The sequence below is a fragment of the Myotis nattereri genome, assembly GCF_964212035.1.
Source record: "Myotis nattereri genome assembly, chromosome: 18".
NCBI classification, from domain to species: Eukaryota; Metazoa; Chordata; class Mammalia; order Chiroptera; family Vespertilionidae; genus Myotis; species Myotis nattereri.
In genome coordinates this window covers 12,978,814-12,999,827 of record NC_138093.1, presented here as the reverse complement: position 1 = coordinate 12,999,827, position 21,014 = coordinate 12,978,814, and the positions used below count along the sequence as shown (strand labels likewise).

The 21,014-nt window shown below is 49.0% G+C and overlaps 1 protein-coding gene across 4 annotated transcripts in view; it reads right to left on the bottom strand.

The window, feature by feature from the left end:
- The window catches only part of PI4KB (phosphatidylinositol 4-kinase beta), a 26,525-nt gene extending 5,511 nt beyond the window's left edge, over positions 1–21,014 (bottom strand). For 2 of the 4 annotated variants that reach the window (XM_081112057.1, XM_081112058.1), the window contains exons 1-8: positions 20,620–20,990; positions 12,628–13,564; positions 7,695–7,739; positions 5,095–5,322; positions 4,063–4,290; positions 1,752–1,861; positions 1,090–1,194; positions 748–871 (exon numbers count right to left, since the gene is read on the bottom strand). In XM_081112057.1, coding sequence (XP_080968183.1) covers positions 748–871; positions 1,090–1,194; positions 1,752–1,861; positions 4,063–4,290; positions 5,095–5,322; positions 7,695–7,739; positions 12,628–13,536 — 1,749 coding nt within the window. In that variant the 5' untranslated portion in view covers positions 13,537–13,564; positions 20,620–20,990. Of the gene's footprint in view, positions 1–747; positions 872–1,089; positions 1,195–1,751; positions 1,862–4,062; positions 4,291–5,094; positions 5,323–7,694; positions 7,740–12,627; positions 13,565–20,619 lie in introns of all 4 variants that reach the window. The other 2 variants (XM_081112059.1, XM_081112060.1) reach the window with 2 other exon arrangements.

Sequence of the window (21,014 nt, the reverse complement as noted above, 5' to 3'; positions counted from 1 at the left end):
GTCCACAGAAAGCTTCTCGAAAAAATGAAAATATTTGTATAAAGAACTGGATTAAACAGGTGAAGCTGCTGGCAGGTGACCAACCCAGAGGCTCAGGGGACTGACATCTCAGCACACTGCAACCCATTTACGAAGACCAGATGGGAGTTTTTATTTATTCATTTTATTGAATTTATTGGTTAATAAAATTATATAGGTTTTCTTTAAAAACTCCCTCATCCTCAATGGGTTTTACTCACTTGATGGACTGAAAGGCCACCAAGTCTGGGACAATGGTTTATAAAATTACATACGTTTCAGGTGTAATTCCGTAATATATCAACTGTATATTGTACTGTGTGTTCACACCCAAAGTCAAGTCTCCTTCCATCATAATTTATCCCCCTGTAACCTCTTCTACCTCCGCCCATCCCTCTTTCTCTCTGGCAATCACCATACTGCTGCCTGTGGCTATGAGTTTTTCACTTGGGAGTTTCTGACTAAAGGACAAAGCCAGCACCCTGAAGTTTGGGAATCAGAACGGGTGCAAATCACAAAAGGGCCACAAGAGGTTGCTGTGGAGCTGTGTTCTGTGGCTATACTTGCAGGGGGAGTACAATAGGGAAGAAAGCACCAGCTTTAGTTTAATCTACATCCAGTTTAGACCTGAGCAGGAAGCTGTCCTCAGCAGAGTTCCTTTGAACAGCCTGTGTGGTCCCCTCAGGTGGGCTGCAGTGAGCTGACTCCCCTTCCTTCTCCCTGTCTTACCTGCAGCTGTTTCAGCACCTGGAAGGCCAGCAGCTCCTGCCGAAGATCATCCCCGCACTTGACAATGACTGACAGGAGCCGCCAATTGGGGAGATGGCCATAGGGAGAGCCCTCTCTGATCCGCCTGCATAAAGAGAAGCAAAAGGTGTCAAGAGGTGATGACAGAGACACAGCTTCTACCAAAAATCCAAATCCAACTCCCCATAAGGCAAGGACTGGGGCTGCCTGGGGGCATGATGGATTTGGGGGGAGCCCAGTGGACACTGGGATGGTGCAGTGAGTTCCTGCAGTTGTCTCCAAGCTTTGAGAGGTCTAGAGACAGCTGCCTCCCACCCAACTCACCGCACTTTCTCCTGCCAGGGCTCTTTGAGAGCAACTGCAGAAGGGTCTTCTGGGTCTCGTTTGAAGGCTGTGGGGGTGTGAGCCAGCTGCTCCGAAAGGCGCCGTCTAGCAGGAAGAAATGGTATCATTTGCTTGGAGGAGTTACCCCAGAGCCTCATGTCCCTGTCTGTGGCAGCACTGCCTGCACTATTTCCTTGATTCTAGGCACAGAGAGAAACCTGGGTTGAGAGACTCGTGGAGGACACACGCCACTGATACCTTTTTGCTAACCTGATGGTTTGGAATCATGATAATCACCAGGCCCTCCCATTCCTTTACCAAGATTCTGGTTCAAAACAGCTGTGGCTCCAGCATCTGCATTTTCAACAAGATCTCTCCGATTCTGACATGTGAATCCTTGGACCCACTCTGAGAAACGCTGCTTTAATTCCTCCCTCTGCTGCTTTCATCCCTTTGGAGACCTTTTAACATTTAATTTCTTTCTGTAGTAGCCTAATAATTTCTCCACCTGCCCCTTCACTGCCTCAAGTTTGGTGGCCTCAGAACAAGGACAGAGTAAAGAGAGAGGAAAGGGAAAGACACAGGCTGACAGAAGAGGAGAAAGAGACAGGCAGAGCCTTAAAGAGGGATGAAAAATGAGAGGCAGTGTGGTCTGGCCATACCGGATGTCCCCTGCTGCAATGAACACAGGCTCCTTGCTCTCCTGGCTGGTGATGCTGTCCACAGAGAACTGGGAGATGTTGTCACAGCTGTTGGTGTGCACTTCAGGGAGCTGGGGAGAGCAGGGGATGGTAGGTCAGAAGCGCTAGGCACAGGTCTCGCTTCTTTCACCTCCTCCACAGATCACCTGGAGTGTTTACTATCTGCAGATTATGATCATTCCCCTCTTCCTAAGTCTGCTCCAAAAACCCTCCCCTGGTTACATATCATCCTGATCACTTGGACCCCAAACTGCCGAGGCACTCACATAGGCCCTTCAGTGGTGTTTCTCAAACATCTGAATGCTACTAAAACCATATTCCCATATGGAACCATCAATCTGGATTAAAATTACTGGGAATGGATCTGGAAATCTGAATTTTTTATTTATTTATTTTTTAAATATATTTTTATTGATTTCAGAGAGGAAGGGAGAGGAAGAGAGAGATAGAAACATCAATGATGAGAGAGAACCATTGACTGGCTGCCTCCTGCATGCCCCACACTGGGGATCAAGCCTGCAACCCAGGCATGTGCCCCCGACTGGACTCAAACCCGGAACCCTTCAGTCCACAGGCTGATGCTCCATCCACTGAGCCAAACCAACCACGGCTGAATTTTTTTTTTTTTTTTTTTTTTTGTAATCCTCACTCAAGGACCTGCTTAGAGAGAGGAAGGAAGAGAGAGAGAGGGACAGGGAGAGAAAGAGAGTAGCATTGATGTGAGAGAGAAACATCGATTCCATGTGTGTTCTGATTAGGGATTGAACCCGCAACCCAGGTGTGTGCCCTGACTGGAAATAGAATCTGCAACCTTTTTTGTATACAGGATGACGCTCCAGCCAACTGAGCCATTCCAGCCAGGCTGGAAGTCTGGATTTTTAACAAATTCTGTAGAAGACTCCCAGCACACTCAAGTTTGCAAATCACTGCTGTGACCCTCACAGAAGGCAGAACTTTTTTTTTAATTGATTTCAGAGAGAGGAAGGGAGGAGGGATAGAAACATCAGTGATGAGAGAGAATCATCAATCAGCTGCCTCCTGCACGCCCCTATTGGGGATCAAGCCCACAACCCTACCCCTACTGGGAATTAATCTCTGACCTCCTAATTCATGGGTCGATGCTCAACTGCTAAGTCACACCGGCCAGGCAGAACTTTCAGTCTTATACTGAGAGCTCCCAAGGCCAGGGATGCATTTACTATTCTCCCTTAAGGTCCAGAACAGACTCCCTCCAGACTAGGGTCCAAGACCATTTCTTCAATCTAATCTCCCCTTCTCCCTCTATCAAGTCCCTTCCTTTCTTTTGTACCAGAGCATTTCTCCTCAACTCCATTCATCACTTATTGTACACTGCCTTGTTATCTTAAATGCCTGTGTCCAATCTTCTTAACTGGACTGTAAGCTCAAGGACAGCCTGTCTTTCCCCAAAGTTGTGTCACAAACCTACAAAAAATCCTCCCCTGGCTTCGTACAACCCAGAATCAAGTTTAAGTTTCTTCCCACAGCTTCCAGGATCCTGCCTCCAATCTGGCCCATGCTGGCCTCTCTAGCCTCATCTGTCACCACTTCACACATCACACAAAATTTCTTCCAGGTCCTAAGACGAGCCAAGCTCTCTCGTCTTCCAGTCATTGCATGTGCTGACCCCTCTGCCTGAATAGGTAATTCAAAACCATCTTTAGGCCTCAACTGAGATATTACTTCCTTGAGGAAATCTTTTGGGGTGTGTCCAACCCCAAGTCTGGACTAAGTGCTACCCCCACCATCAAGTGCTCCCATAATTCCCATCCTCTCCAGCATAACCTGGGTCACACCACACTACTGGCCAGTCTTCTACTCTCTCCAGTCAGGTCAGAAGCTCCTTGCAGGCAGTCTTGTTCACTAGCACACGGCATTCAGGGCTGGCACAAAGAAGGCCCTCCATAAACAGTTCTTCAGTGAATGAACGAATGTATAATTTACCATTCTCTGCTTTTCTAAAACAAGTTTATATAGCAGGTGTTCAATAAATATTTTGATTAAATTTCTTTCTCTTTCCTCAGCTTAGAAATTCCTCCTTACATTTAACCTACATTCCTGCTGGAAAATGAGCTCTACCTGAATCTGCTCCAGACTAGAGCTGTTCAGAGCTTTCCCCTTTCATACCCAACACTACCTGCCCCTCTCATTTGTGCGCTTGCCTCAGCCTGCCTCAGGGTGTTGTCTCAAATACACCAGAAGCTCCTGGAGAATAGGTGTTGTGCCCCAGTATTACCTCTGTGAGTTCCCTCACCTCCACCTGCAGCTCGCCTATGTCGTCCACGGACCAGGCCTCGTCATCGTTGTCATAGTTGGGCACAGTACTGAAGCTGCCTGCCCGCTGCTCATGGGTGATGCCGCATTCGGGCAGGTTCTCTACGGACCGTGTGCTGCGGATTCGGTTCTCAGGGATCCGGGCGGGGACATTGGTGGTGTCAAAGTTTTCACATTCAAGGACTTCCACATAGATCAGGTAGGGAGCCTGGGAGAAAGTGAGGACAGTATTTGCAATTCACCTGCACCACTGTCCCCCAAATCGCAACTCTGTTAACACAGTTCTTCCTGCTGCCCGCTACTACCTTCAACCCGCAATCATCAGTCCTCTGACACTGTGAATGCCATATTGGGGAGGAACTTGTCCTATGAACACCTATATAAAGAATTTGGGTGAGAGAGTGCACCCAAGTCTTCAAATGGTTCAGCTGAGTTTCAAAATGTGTACATGATGCAGTTGGGCAAACCATTCCAAACTATCAATTACAACCCATCAGAGAGGCGTGGAAGCCTCTCGGGGCTTGTCCTAAAGACACAAAGACCGTGAAAGAGCGGGACAGTGTGTCAAGCAGGGCTCTATCTTCACTACTTCTAAAAGAAAAACCTGAACCTTTAATACTATTCCAACCAGCAGATCAACTTAGCTCATTCTCTCCAATGTAAATAAGGCATAATCTCTCCTCCTCCTTGCCCCCTCTGTTCAGAAAAAGTCTTAGAAACAAAATATTTCTCCAATGTCGCTATATCTGCGAAGCCAACGAGTTACAGAGGGCTGCAGAGAGGTGGAGAGTGACTCTCCTGAGACATGGCAAGAAGTGAGCGGGAGAGACCAGGCCGCTGTGTTCCAGAGAAACAAGGCCCGAGCAGGGAACAAGAGGGCCTCAGAATCACAACCACGAGTAAAGTTAAGGTGGACATGTGCACACGAACCAGGAAGGAGTCTAGGATGCTGGTCGGGAATCTCTAGGCATAGACACGAACCCTGAACAACCATGAAGTGGAGCCCACCTACCTTGTCCTTGGAGTTGAGGACAACAGCCTGGGTGTGGGGCACGCGGACCACGTGGTGGTCAAAGCCAGCAGTGGGCAGCCAGACTCGGGCAGGGAGCTTATGGTTAAGCAGGGAGAGCTCTGAGATCAGCCGCTGTGTTTTCTGCTCCTTAGTGGGGAGCGTGGCCAACCGCTTGCCGATCGCCATCAAGGACTTGATGAATTCTCGCTCAGGAGCTAGTCTGACAGGCTATAGAGGGATGGGGTGAAGTAAAAGACGGTAAAGAAACCATAGCAAAAAGTGGCCCTCCCACTCAGTCACTCCTGGCCGTTCAGGCCAGGGATCTGTCTGGAGAACCCCAGGGAAGGAGCTACCTCTCAGCCTAGTAGATTCCACCCTCCCCTGGCAAACTGAGTTGGGAACAGGTAAAAGAGCCAGCACATTCCTTCCCACAAGCTGTTTACTGAGGGTAAAGGAGTGTGAATCCGGTCTCTGGGACGCACTCCTCCCTGGACCCGAGTTCCTCAGGAACTGTCCCAAGGCTTCAAGATGGGTGGGGGATACGGGACTCCAGAGCGAAGAGCTGCTTATACCTCAAGTGCTTCACCCACCTTGAGAATGAGGGTGTCCCTCTCCCCACCTGGATCCCTGGCAGAGCCCCAGCCCACAAGGCTAGGGAGGGGAGCTCCAAGTCAATAGCTCCCTTTTCAAAGGAGGACTCACTCCATTCAAATGACTTCTGTTGCTTTACATGGCATCCCCGCCCACCCCACGATTTCTTACAGGAGGTCAATGCGCATGCAGGGGATGAGAAGAGGATGAGCAGATTTGGGATTAGGGGATGATCAATGTGGAAAGAAAAAGCAGACGGAGGGAGACTGGTGTGGGCAGGAAGGTGGGGAAAGCAATAGCTCCCTTCACTCCTCAACAATGGCCCTGAAGGCCTGTCTCTTTTCTGTGATTCCTCCTTGGGTCCTCTTCCCCTCCTTCTCAGGACAAGGGTCCCCAGATTTGCTCCCTGTTGTGAGCTTGGCTCCGCATGCGGGCACTTCAGTCATCCCCAGAAAGGGCAGTCAGTCTGGGGGGTGAGGTGGGGTGGACTAAGCTAGACATGAAGAGGGGCTCTTTTCCCTAAGTCCTCCTACCGTAAGGGCATTTTATCAAGTAGCCACCCAGCTCCCAACCTCGTCTCCCCTCAGCTAGATAAGAACAGTATCTCCTCTGTTCACAGAAACAGTATTTCACTCACCAGACGTTTCCCTCCCTCTCTGTGTCTTGCTTAGTTTCCTGATTGAGAATGTCTACCCTCACTCCCTCAAACTGCAAAAAAGAGCTTCTTTTGAAAGCTGAGCAGGACCAGGCCCACCTCTGCATGTGTGCAGAGCCAGGTTCAAAGGAAAAGCTCATCTCTCAGCCTCTACCCCGCAAGGGGCTGCCTCTGGCGCCCCACAATAATGCGACAGGGTGTCTGGATCAGTCACGAATGCTTTGTGAGGCAGGGTTGAAGAGAGATTCAGGAAGACAATAGAATGAGGCTTCTGTGGTCCCTGGAACTATTCCAGGGCCTAACAGAGAAAGAGAAAGAAAGGAAGAAGACTCGCTTCTTCATTCATTCTGATCCCCTAGTGACCCATTCAGGTGGCAAATGGTCACTGTTCCAAGGATCCTCCACCCCAACCAATTCATAGTCATTTCAGATTAAAGAGACAGAATTCCTTCCCAGCTTCAAACCAGCATTTGGGTTGGGGACCCCTACGTCACATGAGCATGTCTGAAATGTGACCCCAGGCCTCCAAATACAGGCTCTGCCACGTGGGAGGAAATAGGAATCATGATTGAAAGGGGATCAGCACAGAACAGAGAAAACTGATTGGGTAGACAAATCAAAAACAAAATGTTTAAAAAAAAATCATCCAAACTCCCAGAGGGTCCAGCATTTCCTCTCACGTCTCTGCCCAGGAACAAGGTCCAAGACCCTGTAGGACCAGAAGGTCAGGAGTTATTCCAGAGGCAACAAGGAAGGAGAATAGTGATTAAGGAACATCCTGGGCAGGGAGCTGGGAAAGGGGAGAACTCAGACCTGGAAGAAATGTGGTTGAAGCTAAAAAGAAAAAGACTGAGGAGGTAAAACTTTCCTTCAGACCAAATCCTGTTTGCTTTTGGAATCAGCTCCCCCAGCACAGGGCCTAGCATTTAGAAAACACTGAATAAATATTTGATGGTCTGATGGCAGAAGCCATGGGGAAAGGGTCCTGGGTGGGAGAAACAGGATCCTGGGGGTTTCTGCCAAGCAGTTGTTGGCATCAATCCAGGGGTAAATTCTACCTCTCTCCCAGCTGTTTGATCTAGAGACCCAGGAGCTGGGGGCTAAGTCACACTGCATCCCAGCTGTCCCTGGGAAAAGGATCACTGAGCTCCACTGAGCCTGGGCTCAGGGCACTGGCGACAGGCAGGGAACTCCTCCAGGCCTGGGAGGCCTGGGAAGGAGGAGCTGATCTCCCAGGAAGAAAAGGCACCTTTTCACGCCAGCCTTGGCCTGGGGACTTAGAAGACCTGGGGACGGAGAGGAAATGCGGCCATGGGGGGAGCCTGCCACCCAGTCCCAGCCTGGCCCCACTTACGGAACTGAATGAGTTATCAATACTCTCGGTGCTGGAGGAGAGCTCCTGGGAAAGGGCCGAGGGCAAGGGGAGAAGAAAGGGGCAGGGAGGGAGGGGAGAGAGACAAAGGCAAAGAATTTAGGTCCAACTTGGATCATACCTCTTCTCTTGTGTAGCTCTACCTTTCTGCTTTAATGAAAGAAAGTCAACCCAGAAATGCCGCCTGCCCAGAGTTATGGCACTGTGGAAGATGCTGGAAGGCTAGCTCAGACCTGGGGTCAGAGGGTTGAAGAGACAACGGCCTGTTTTTCACTTTCTTCCCTTCCCTTCTTGCCTGCAGGAACTTTCCTCCCAGGACAAAACCCTAAAGCTGGGACCCTTAGTGAGGTAACCCTGCTCTCACCAAACCCTTCTCTGTGGAGGCCACACAGAGGGACTGAATTTGACAAGCTGCATGGCCCCTTACTGCCCACACTGGAAATCCTGTGTTCCTCTAGCTTCTTGGAAACGTCAAGGAGGAAGCAGAAAAGCTAAACTTTCAGTGCCAGGTGTATCTCCTCTCTAACCAGCCTCAGCATCACCCTAGGAAGCCTCAACCCAACCTTAAATTATGTGACAAGGCGTATCACAGACCCATGAGCATGAAACCTCTGGGCTAGATGCTGCTGGAGTAAAGGATGAATACCCTTCCTATCTACCAGACCTCCACAGGCTTGCTATCAGGCTATTTCACGTGACAACCAACTACAATTTGCTGTCGTAAGTTGGGAGCGAGGTCCTGCCTTACTCCATCTGAGAAAGCGGAGCAGCTGAGCAGCAGCTGTCCTGGTCCCAGCCTAGGGTGTTTACCTAAACCTTGCCTGCCTTACTGGGATCCATGAGCAAAACAGGGGAAAGGGCCCAGCTCTCATTCAGTGGCTCTGCTACAGCTCATGCACAGGCCCATCCTGGGTTCTGTGCCACAAGCTCCCCCAAAGCAGGGAGAAGGGGCAATATTTGTGCACAACCTGCAGTTAGGGGAGGGGCCTGGACTTAAGAGACAAAGTCCTGGGAGCTCTCAGGGCAGAAGGGCAGTGGTCACTGAGCTTTTACGCTGCAATTAACATTTCAAGCATCTACTTAATCCAATGCCATGGGATAAGTTCTATTCTGGCTGGGGGTCCTGTAGTCAGGCCGTTCCTTGAAGAATCTGGGGGAGAGGCCCTGTGAGGGAGAAGCCAAGCCAAACACTCCCAAGGCAGGAGATCTGAGGCAGTGAGGATACCAGTCTATTATGACTTAGTGGTTCAACTTCTACCCATGCACTGGTGGGGGAAGTAATAGCAGGGAGGAGGATACTGGCTCCATGAACAACGATCCAGCTGATTCTCCCACAGACAGGCCCTGTCTGACTCATTAACAGCCTTGGGGGAAGGGAGGTATATCATGATCGACTCCTCTCTCCTACTCTGTACACTTGAGTCACTCATACTGAGTCAGCTCCAAGGAGAAAAGCTGCGTCCAAGAAGCTGATACCGCACCTTATCGGGCTGGAAGGCCCACTGGGTCTTTCAGTGTGACATGCAGCAGATTTCTCTGTACAAAGGTTGCAGTTCTGGAAAGACAAAGCTGATCCACTAGCGAGTCACTATGTGGGGCAGGGTGTGGGGTAGGACGTAACTCGGCCCCTCCCTATGCCAAATGATTTACCAGTTGGTTATAAATGGGAAGGGAACCTGCCTAAGCCCAGTTCCCTGACTAGGCTGATAACAACTGCTTGGAAGAGGTGGGCTTTGGGGATGGGCAAGGGGAGGACACAGTGCTAGAGTGCCGATTGTCCCTCCTTAAAAGAAAACAGGAGTCTCTGTGAGATCAGTGCAGAAGAGAAGCAGCCTTCTCAGGCCTCACCCTCCAGAGCACCTCTCCTGGTGGCAGGAGCGTAGGGTTAAACTCAGAATCTATGGGGAAAGCAAGGGATGGGAGCAGTCAGGTCTCCTTCTAGCAGCGGTTCTCAACCTGTGGGTCGCGACCCCTGAAAATAACTCCTGCATATCAGATATTTACATTACTATTCATAACAGTAGCAAAATTACAGTTATGAAGTAGTAACAAAAAATTTTTATGGTTTGGAGTCACCACAACATGAGGAACTGTATTAAAGGGTCGTGGCATTAGGAAAGTTGAGAACCACTGTCAGAATCTAGGCAGCGGTTCTCAACCTGTGGGTCGTGACCCCTTTGGCAGTCGAACGACCCTTTCACAGGGGTCGCCTAAGACCATCCTGCATATCAGATATTTACATGACGATTCATAACAGTAGCAACATGACAGTTATGAAGTAGCAACGAAAATAATTTTAAGGTTGGGTCACAACATGAGGAACTGTATTTAAAGGGCCAGAAGGTTGAGAACCACTGATCTAGAGTCTCTGTTCAGACCTTAGACAGTTATGCACCTGGTGTTAGTAAGCTGTGTACAGCTTCTGTATATGTAGGAAACAACTTTTCAAGAGTCAGAAACTCCACACAAAAAACTGTTCAAACTAATAAATTCAGTAAAGTTTCAAGATACAAAATCAAGAGTCACAAACTAAACAGTGCCCTAGATAATGGGGTCTCCATATTACCGTACAAGTCCCTGGAGAGAAAGACAGCATTTTATCTTCCATCCTCCACTGCCTCCAGCACAGGGCTTTACACAGTGTACAAGCTCAATAACTATTTGTTGAGTGAATAAATGTTGCACGACAGGAGAGAAGGAGAAATATTGGTATTTGGGGGACAAAGGTCTTGATGACAGATGTATCCTCAAAATGCCAAAGGCATGTGGAGAGACCTCTGTGCTGAAGATTCCAATGCTTAGACTCCTGGTGACATTCATGTTTATTCTCTCTCACTTTCACTCGCACATCTCCTGAGGAGCTGCAGTGGACTCGGGTGTCTCATTCTGCCAGCATCAGATAACCGGGGAGGCTGGGATGTAGTATCTCCTTCCTTTCCTAGATCTGGTGTTCCACCATAAAGACGCCAGGCTGGGAAGAATGGCAGCTGGAGGGGCCACACTAGAGGACTCAGGCTCTCACAAAAGACCTGATCTCAGTGTGCTGCCCATAATCTCACCTGAGCAGGGGTCAGATGCCAGGAAGAGGGACTAAGGATTAGCATAGAGGAAGAAAAAGCCCTGAGGCTTCACCCTTTCTGATGCTAAGATGAGGACACAAAACACATAGAGAAAAGGCAAGCCTGGCAAGAGGCACCTGGGGTTCACTCCCAAGTGCTCACACTCCTACTGCTACAGACTTGACCCCAAGAGGAAGAATCCCAAACCTTTTATGACCCTAGTCTCTCCAGATCTGGAAGATTCTTCTTACTTTGTAACAGCCCCCTTTGTGGCCTTGGGCTTCCCTGCCAAGTACAACCGAAATTAAAACGGTCCTTTCTAGTTCTGAGAACAGGTGGGCTCTGCCCATGCATGGATGTGGAAACCTAGATGGCTAAGGCCTCGGCTGTTCTTCCCCAAATGGACTCTGACAGCTGAAAACCCAGGAAAGCAGATGCTGAGAAATAACCAAGACAGATCAGCTGAATGATTAGGAGTACCAGCTGTGATGTGAGGTCTAGTCTGACAGACACTAGTTGAGAGACCTTGGGCAAATCGTCTAGCCTCTCTAAGCCTGTTGACTCAATGGTAAAAAATAAAAAAAAATCTGTCTGCTAGGGTGGTTGTGAGGATTTAATGTACAATACTTCACATGATGCACATAGTAAGTGCTCAATAAATGTTAGCATAAATGTTAGCTCTTTTAGCCTGTTATTAAATGATAATAAAATACTGAATTTTCAGAGAAAGCAAGCTCTATAGTCTCCTTCCTCTGTGCTTTCCCTTTCCTAGTCACTATGACCTCCTTCTCGCTGAAAGAAGTCCCACTGTATCAAAACTGTGGGTGGGTTATGTGTCCCACAAAGGCAGATGCCAACACCATGGCTATATGCATTTTCCAACAACTGCAAATTCCTCATTCTTTTCTCCCTTCTTTTCTATGCTGGGCTGGTAGCCAGGATGGGAGCTAGGCTGGTGGTGAGTCAGAGGGGGGAACTGGGGCACCATTGTCTGGCTGGGATACCAGGTCACTGACACTTGGTTGTCCACTGGGCAACTTCCCCTGTATCTGTCCAGATGTGGAATGGAAGGTGAGTATAGCCTACTGACGGGCTTATCTCTTCCCTGCTCTGTATCCTAAATGGACATCTACAACGACTGCTGTGGCTCAGTCTTCTTTCTAGACACTGGGTATGTCCGTGATTCACTCTATACCAAGATTGCTTCCTTCTTTCTTTGTGCTTCTCCTAAATGACTTGGGAAAGTTCAACCATCATCCCTTCCCCTAAAAAAAGGCAGGTAGCAGGCATTCTGCAGATGCCTCAGTGACAGGGAATGAACCTTACCCTTATAAAAACAAAAAGCAGGATCTTCAGGGAGTGGGAGGGAGGGATTATGAAGAGGAGTGGTCAGGAGAATGAGGCTGAGGTTCATACCTCCCCTTCCCCAGCACACACAAAACTCACACATACAGTCCCTTCTCCTCCCCATGGTTGCTGCTCTGAGACATTCTGGTAGATATCCCAGGTCTCCAGCAGGGTGGGGAGGGTCTCTGCCACAGTTCTCAGTAGGTAAGGAGTTAATGGAATGGCAGTGCAGTTTAGTAAAAACAACATTGGCAGAGTCAGGTGTACCAGCCTTGCTTTTAGCTCTATGACCTGAGACAGGTCACTTTATCTCTCTGGGTCTCTGAGTTCTTCCTTTGTAAAATGAGGCAGCTGGAATACATGAATTCTAAGGTTTTTTTCCATTCTAACATTCCATGCTTTTATCAGTGAAATGAAACAGATGGAAGGAAAGAAAAGGACAGAGTGACCCTATGTCAGACATCCTGTCTCCATGCCACCTGCCCCTCTGTCCCTCCCAGGGATTTTACCTCATCCTCATTTTCCACTTTGGGGTTGCTGGCTGTTCGTTTCAGGTTGCTGCTGAGACTTATACTGGCGGTGGCATCTGACTTAGAGCGCTGGTGAGTCCTTTTAGAGGGAGACAGCCCTGTGTCAGGGGCTGGGCTCAAGGAGGGCAGCTCCCTCTTTCGGTGAGCTGGCTTCAGCTCATCTGAGAGGATCAGCTTCCGTAGCTTGGTCCCACGGGAGTGTCGTTGAGTGGAAATGTGCATGTCTGAAGAGTAGGCCCCGAGCAACAGGGCACACTGTAGGGAAAAGTTAATGCTCTGGCGGCATCGGTGGACTATGTAGGGCTTGATGGCGTCACCTACGTCCTCATCCATGTGGATGTACATGTTAAGCAACTGGGGCAGATAGAAATCCACGTCCTCATTGCGAAAGCAGAAGAGCCGATTGCCGATGTAGGCTTGCACTCCAGGCTCCTTGGAGTTATACAGGTATGAAATGGCCATGGAGATGTCAAATAGTTTTGACTCAAACAGCCTCAGCAGCCAAGACTGTTTGGCTGAGTTGTTCTGCCGCCGCCTTCTTGCTCCCTTGGCTGTGCCCGAGGCCACAGTGACCCCCATCTCATCTTCCTCCTCTCTTATCTGGGCAGGAGGATCGTCCAGGCAGCGGATCTCACTGTCCACACCATCCCCATTGACCACCTCCAGTGGAGTGCCTCTGCTAGAAACGGCCACGCCTCCATGCAAAAGCTTGACCTTCTCTAGCACCTCCTGGCAGGCCTTTTGGGCCACTTCGGGGTCAATCACTGATAGTTCCCCGACCCCCTCCGTGATGACGCTTAGCAAGGAGCCCCCGTTATTCCCTGATGGACCAGGAGTGGGCTCAGAAGTTGGCTTCAGGGTGGCAGGTTCCACTACCGTGTCTCCCATGGCCACAGCCAGACTTCGAGCTTCCAAGCTACAGGAGGGAAGAGGAGAAAGGTACAGAAAGGGAGACACATAAACATATAGGTTAGTGGTGCCATCCTCAGGTCTTCTCTTTGCCATGAAACCTTCCTAGGCACCTCTTCTCTTTCTGTCTATCTGGACTCCTTCAAAAACAGATGAAAAGTCATCTCCCGCCAAGAAGCATTCCCTGACCACCTCCCCTCTGATCACGGCTTTCCCCTTCATTCCTTCTGAATTTAGTTACTCAGCTTGGGCTCTGTTCCTAACTTGTATTTACAAATGTTGCTTTATATGTGTTCTGTTTATACAGGGTTACAAATTCTTCAGCTAGGTTGAAAAGCAATTCGGGTCGTATTCCTTTGTCCCTATTCTATCTTTGTGCTCTTCCCACGTCTCTTTTTAAATGCCCGCCCATAACCTTTTTCTTTTCCTCTTTGAACTGTTTTTCCTTACTCATTAACGCTCCATACACAGGTCCTGGGTATCTCACCTTTATTTAGTATTAAAGTCTTGATGTATTTTTCTAGTTATTGATACATTTTTACCTTTCCTTTTAGAATCAAAGTTCCCGTGGAATAAGGGCAAGCAATACCAGGCCAAGCTTCATTTAGAAATAAATACCTATAGAACAACTATCAACCATTTGTCTGACTTCATGATGTCACTTCCTCTTTCTCCAGTGCTGTGACAGCTAAAGTATAGTGGAAGGAGTCCTGAACGTGGGGGTCAAATAGGCTGGAGTTAGCAATTCTGCCATTATGAAATGTATCAACTTATGCAAGTCATGTGGCTTCTGAGTTTCCGTTTCTTCGACTGCAAAAATGGGAAAAACATATCTATACCTCACTGTTGCCACGCAGAATAATTAACTTCATGCATGCAAAAAGATCGAGCATAAAAAAAAAAAAAAGATCGAGCATAGCCCCTGGCACAAAGCAGCACTCAATAAATGCTAGCTGAATCCTAATTACTGAAAAGCTTAGTAAACAGTGTGTGTGAACCTGTGCGCGCGCACACGCATATACTGTTTATTATAAGGGAAGTGAATTACAGTTACCTCGTTGTTTGAAAATCTTCCAAAACATTTATGACAGCCCTCTGCTATCCCAACACTACTTTCCCCATTATCATATACACACTCCAAGAACTGGAGGGGCTGTGGAAAAAAAAAAAAAGGGAAAAGAAATTAGGCTGGAACTCACAGGTCTAGAACATCTAAAGAACAGGGGGATGAGGACTTGCACAACCAGGAATCCCTCTCTGGAGGGAGTCTTGGGAGGAATTTCAGCGAGAGAACACTGCTGACAAAAGCCATTGCCTTCCTAACATGATTCTCCAGAGGCTCACCAAATCCAGATCCGGAGAATCAGTGCAGAACAGAAAGAAATTTCAAAGTAAGGACTGGGAGAGGCACGCTGTTAATGTCAGATCAACACAGCTCAAGAGTAAGATTGTAGTCAGCTCAGAGGCCTCCTCACAAAAATGCAGATAGAATCTAAAACATGCTCAAGGATATGGGCAACAGAAAGGCAGAGGCTGCTGTAGAGCTGGAGTGCAGGTAATTTACAACTAATAGTGGCATCACCTTTGACCCTAGTGAACCTGGGTGCATATACTTTGTGGAGGTGGAAGGAGGCTCCAGATACAGATGCACTAGTCACTCTGGAAAGCCCCATTTTCCACTGTCCCTTCCTACACCTCTAACATGTTAAGAGTCAAGGTTACTTTCATCTGCCCAATATTATGCAGTCTCGCTCCCTGTCTCCCAGCCATCAGCATTAAAGTCTCACAGGAAGGCAGAGAGGGAACTCTTCTGTTCTCAGAGATCACCAAAAAAGGCTACTTCAGTTTATTTTTCTCCCAACTCTGTCAAGTAAGAAGTTCACCTCCAAATTTAATATCCCGATGCAGTCTGAGTTTGTCATTGGTAAAAAAGGTGGCAACTCTTTCACTATACTCTCCCCAAATTATGCAGTGCCTTCTGAGCAGTAGAACCAGCATGGCTGCCTGCATGGATCTGTCTCTACTCGCAACTACGGGTTGCACAGGAATAGTAAGAAGAAAGCTTTAATCATCCCCTGCCACACCTCTATAGGGCATTCTGCACCAGAAGGTCATTCTAATTCAACTGGGACCACTACCTTTTAGGTCTACTTAGAAACTCACATGACAGCTTCAGTTGTTTTATGCAAACAACCCTTTTGCTTCTCAATCTCTCTATGCTTGGCACATCTTTCCCCTTTTCTCTACTCCAGAGACTTTCAAGTCACCAACACCTCATAAGGTCCACATTTCAAAACTTCCAAAGAAAATGAAGTTAAGACATTCTCCCACATACAGCGTCTCAGATCTCACTAGGAAATGCAGTAGTTGTCTGCTCCAACCGATCACAGTGGGGGTTATTACTGTCACCAGTAAAAGAGGTAAGGATAACATCATTTCTTTCACCCTGGGACTCAGCTAGGAATCCCCTATGACAGTATTCGGGGGACCTTCCCACTGAACAGAAACCCCATTTGGCAGCTGTTACTCCCCAAGGAACCAGATGATGTCAAGAGGTGCAGGAAAACCAGACTTCTCTCCTATAGAAGCAGCTCTGCACTGGAAACTGCCAAGCTGGGCCTCCCTCCTGGCCTCTCTGAGCCTCATCTGAAGCAAACATGGGGGGGGGGGGGGGAGGAAGTACTGAAGGGAATGTAGGTTGTTTTTGTTAAATGTAGACAAAAAATAGGAAAGGTGTTTTCTAAAATCTAAGTCCAGATATGGTCCTCAATATCAATTCTTTCACTTTCAAATGCAAAGAAAAAACAGCATTGATAAGTAACCATTCTAAAGTGAAAGGACTAGAAAGTGAAAGGAAAAAGGAAGAAACGGGTCCTGCAATCAGCACCCTTCTCCTTACAAGCCAGAGAATAAGTAAAAACTGAGAGAAGAAAACCCAAACCTTTAATATCAAAGGACTCCCCTGGCTCTCAATGACATCAGACGCAGGAGGCTCCACATGTTGCACTAGGTGACTGATCTGGCCTTCCAGTGAGACTGGGAGGGAATCGAAGAGGCCTCCCCTACCCGGCCTAGGAGCTGGCTTCTAGGAAAGGCGAGTGAACGGCTGGGTTCCCCGGCGAAGTCTGGGCAATGTCGGGAATCCTCATCTGAGCATCAGAGGGTTTTCAGAGCAGAGCAGTGGTAGAGGGCAGAGGGGTTACAGGCATGTGTTGTGTGTTATTGAGCATTTAAGTAAATGTCTCCAGAGGACCCTGGGGGGAGGGAGTGTTATCACTTAGCTTGGCTTCCCACTTCTCTTCACCTCAAAAGATTCTATGCAAACAACCCTCCACTGGCCTCCATTAAAGGATTTACTGGACTGGTCTCTGCTAGGACAGGATGGTAAAGAGCCCTGAGTCCATCCCCTCACCCAGTTCATCACCATTCCCTTCTTCAAATATTTTTCCATGGGCTAAATAAATATGAATTGGTTCAGAACAATCCCCATGTTTTTATATGTCCCTGTATTTTCATAGAATGGCCTTTAAAAGATCATCTGATTTCGTGCTCCGTCTCCAAACAGATAGGTGAGATCAACTTCCCTCCTCCTTTGAGATGGATCATATAAATTGGAAAAAGGGAAAGCAGAGCCAATATCTTCATCCCACAAGATGGGTAGTTAAGAGAGACTGTTAGAGTTAATGGAGCCCAGCCGGCGTGGCTCAGTGGTTGAGCAACAACCTTTCTATTTCTATTTCTCTCTCTCTCCCTTCCTCCATCTCTAAAATCATTAAAAACATTTTTTTAAAAGTTAATGGAAAAGAGGGAGCATCTGATATCTTGCTCCCCAGTGTATGTCATCAGTTTGGCTCAAACTCATAAAAATTCTTTAAAAATTGTTAATGGAAAAGAAAGGGAGGTTCAAATATGTTATTTAAGGTTTCTTTAATAATGAAATTAAAAAATGACATAATCACTTCCTTAAATGAAAATGACATAATATATAGACAAGAGGTATAAATCCTAGAGCTTAATCCTCTTTGTAACAACTAATACATCAAGAAATAGAGACACAAGCATTTTATCTAAAGCTCTGGCAATAACCTTCAGAAGTGAACACTGAGCTAATTAAGAGGTTAACTCTAAAGGAGTAGAAGAGATGAATGGAAAGGGACTGTTACTTTTCGTCATAAACTCTCATGTACCACTGGATTTGTTACCAAGTACACATATACCTTTAATAATGATTTTTTAAAAAGCTGCTCTTCAAAAGAGACTCCACATCACTCTAGGCTACCTGTTCTCCTGTTGAAGTTCCTTCTCATGTTTTAAGGTCTAATTCAAACCTTGCTTTAAGGAGGTCTCAGCTCACCTTCCCCCCTTGACCTCAATGATAGAGATGGGAGACTGAGTACTACTTTTTCCTTGTAGAAACGAAGGCCCAAGCAGTCAAGCAGGCTCCAGCCCTAACAGGAACCAGGTAAATGGTTACTCAAAGCCCCAAGGGAGGTTGGCATCAGGAGAGAGGGCATTCTCAAGCTACCAGCAGGGGGGCAGGGAGGGCAGTGGTCTCAGGATAGTTAAGTCAATATTGAATCAGGCTGAGAACTCTCTCTGCAGTGCCATGGAGCTAGTCTAAGCAGATTCCAGCCAGACAGCCCAAGCCAGCTCCGGAGCCTCTGCTGAAACAGACAGACGACAAAGAAAGCAACCTGTACACTCACCTCTCTCTGAACTGATCCTCCCTGCTGCCAGCCCCACATGGGCTTGGACTAGGTTCTCTCTTATCTCATGCCAATTACTGAAAGGTTCCTCCCAAAGCTCTTCCCCAAATCAAAGAATCTCAATTTGCTGCTTTGGATGGTGTTCAGCAAATATGTTCTCATGCAGTGTGCACCCAGCTCTGAGAAGCAGGAAAACCAAGGAAATATGATTTCTCTTCGGAAGTGCTTCCAAGGAGTAAAGCTGCTCCTAAAAAAGGGAGGTAATGAGTCGACTGCACTCTGGCTAATGAGCAAAGACAAGGGAGAAGTGGGACGAGGTTGTGTGATTATTTTCAAACAGGCCTGGAGTCGGAAGATGAGTGGAACTTCATGTGTCCTCTTTGCTATCGCAGGCCGAGAGAGAGACATGGCACGCCAGGGGGCAACGAGTTTCCTACGTCCCAACTCACTCCAGCTCTTCTCCAGCTAGCGTCCTCAAAGGTCTTGGCCACAAACATACTTTCCACCTATGGAATCTGCACTTATGGATCAAGTTCAGGAGGACGAGCTCAGCAACTACTGCACCTGGGGGCGGGGGGCGGGGATGACGACAAGGTACACGAAAGCAGCAGGCCTGGAGCTTGTCTTCCAAACAGACTTACTCCCGTGGATGTAGACTAGACCAAAGGAAAATTCTACAGACAGCCCTGACCGGTTTGGCTCAGTGGATAGAGTGTCGGCCTGGGGACTAAAGGGTCCCAGGTTCGATTCCGGTCAAGGGCATGTACCTTGGTTGCGGGCATATCCCTGGTGAGGGGTGTGCAGGAGGCGACTGATTGATGTTTCTCTCTCATCGATGTTTCTAACTCTCTATCCCCTCTCCCTTCCTCTCTGTAAAAAAATCAATAAAATATATTTAAAAAAAAAAAAAGAAAATTCTACAGACAACTAAATCACTACTAATAACTTCTGTCGGAGAAACCCAGAATGCTTTGTAAAAAAAAATAAACTGAGTCTATCCCCCGCCAAGCCATATCCTGCCCTTAGCCTATCGCTGCACTGATGCCTAGAGAGTGGGCTCCTTTCCCCAAAATGCCACTCTAGAGGCCAAGTAGGTAGTCACATGAACCCAGAAGTCCTGGTGCTGAAGGCACAAGCTCTTCCCATGGTTCCTGGGCTCCTTTTCCCAGTTACCCCCCAGCCCTAAGCGCTTACGGAACCAACCAGAACGCCTCCAGTCAACCAGACAGTACACGGATGCCTTTGGGATCTGGGCAGGGGTGGGAGCCCAGTCTACACTTGGATCCCTTTAAGACAAGCCTAAAATTATATAATTTAAAAAAAAATTTTTTTTTTTCTCACAACGTCATTCAGAGGCGGACCCTGAGCAGTCAACAAAGTGTAATCTGACAGGGCCCTCTCCAAACTGCTCCATCCTCCACCAACACCCTCCCGGCCGGAAAAGCCCGGGGGACAGCCGGGGCGCCCCCGCCCCCCAACACATTCCTTCTCAGTTCAAGGTCTGGCTGGTCCTGGAATAAGTGGTCTGTGGCGATAACGGAGGGCGACAGAGAGCACACAGAGACCACAGGAAACAGAACCAGGTGTCACCGGGTCCGCAAACCCCCGCCGCTCCGGGGAGCAGGAGTCCACGTTGGAAATCCTGAACCGGAGGAGGGGCAGGAAGAGACCCCCAAAGGCTGGAGGACTGAGGGGGGGGGCGGGTAAGGGGAGCGCAAGGAAGTTACCGGAATCGCGAACCACAGAGGAGGGTGCGGGTCACGGTTAAAGTCTAACTAAAGGGCAGTTCGGGAAGGACGATGGGACCCCGGCGGACAGGGACACGGGCAGCCCCCGGGCGCCAGGAGCGGGGCCCCGGTGGGCGGGGCGGTAATGGAACCCGAAGAGGCGCGGGAGGGAAGGGGGGCCGCAGCCCTCAGCTCAGGGACTGGGACCCGGGCGGGGGCTGCACAGAGACTTTGTGGAAAAGGGAGGCAGGCGGCGGCCCTGGGCAAGGTTTGGGGCAGGAGCACAGGCGGGGAGGACGAACAGGAGGGACACTGTAAGGGGCGTCCGATGCGAAAGGGGTTCACGGCTTGAGAGACAACATAATTCGGGAAAGGCAGCAGGGATAGGGGGAGGGGGGGATCCCCGGGACAGAGGGAGGAGCTAAACAGAAGAGGAAGCCAAAAAGCTGAGAAGTACCCCAGGCTTGACTGGAAAAGGGGGAGAAGGAACCCGGGGTGCAGCTGCCACCGGAGGGCAGTTTTGTAGTCGAACCTACGTGTGGGGGCGGGGGAAGGCTGTGCGGGACGGGGGGGGAGAGGAACCCCCACAACACAGGGCAAGGGGGGCTCACGGAGTAGGAGTCGCTTACCTCCGGGGGACCCCCGCGGAGGGGGTGCGGGCGGTCGGGGTCGGGCTGCCGACACCGCCGCCTCAGCAGCAGCGGCCGCTCCTGGGTTCCATTGGCCGCCTGCGCTTCCCTGACAGCGGCCGCGGCGGCTGCACCAGGCCCCGGCGGCGGGGCTGCCCTCGGCGCCGCCTGAGGGGGCCTTCGCGCTGCCTCAAGTTCGGCCGGGCTACACAAGCTCCTCTTCCTCCCTCCGCATAACCAAGATCCCCCACAAAAAATATCCCCAGTAAGGCTTGCTTCTTCTAAATCCAAGCCCTTTTCCTTGGACTATGCTTCCCTGCTTCTCCGACGCTCAGGCCCCTACCATCCCATAGTAATCTACGGAGTCCAGTGAGCTGCCTGAGACATGCCTGTTC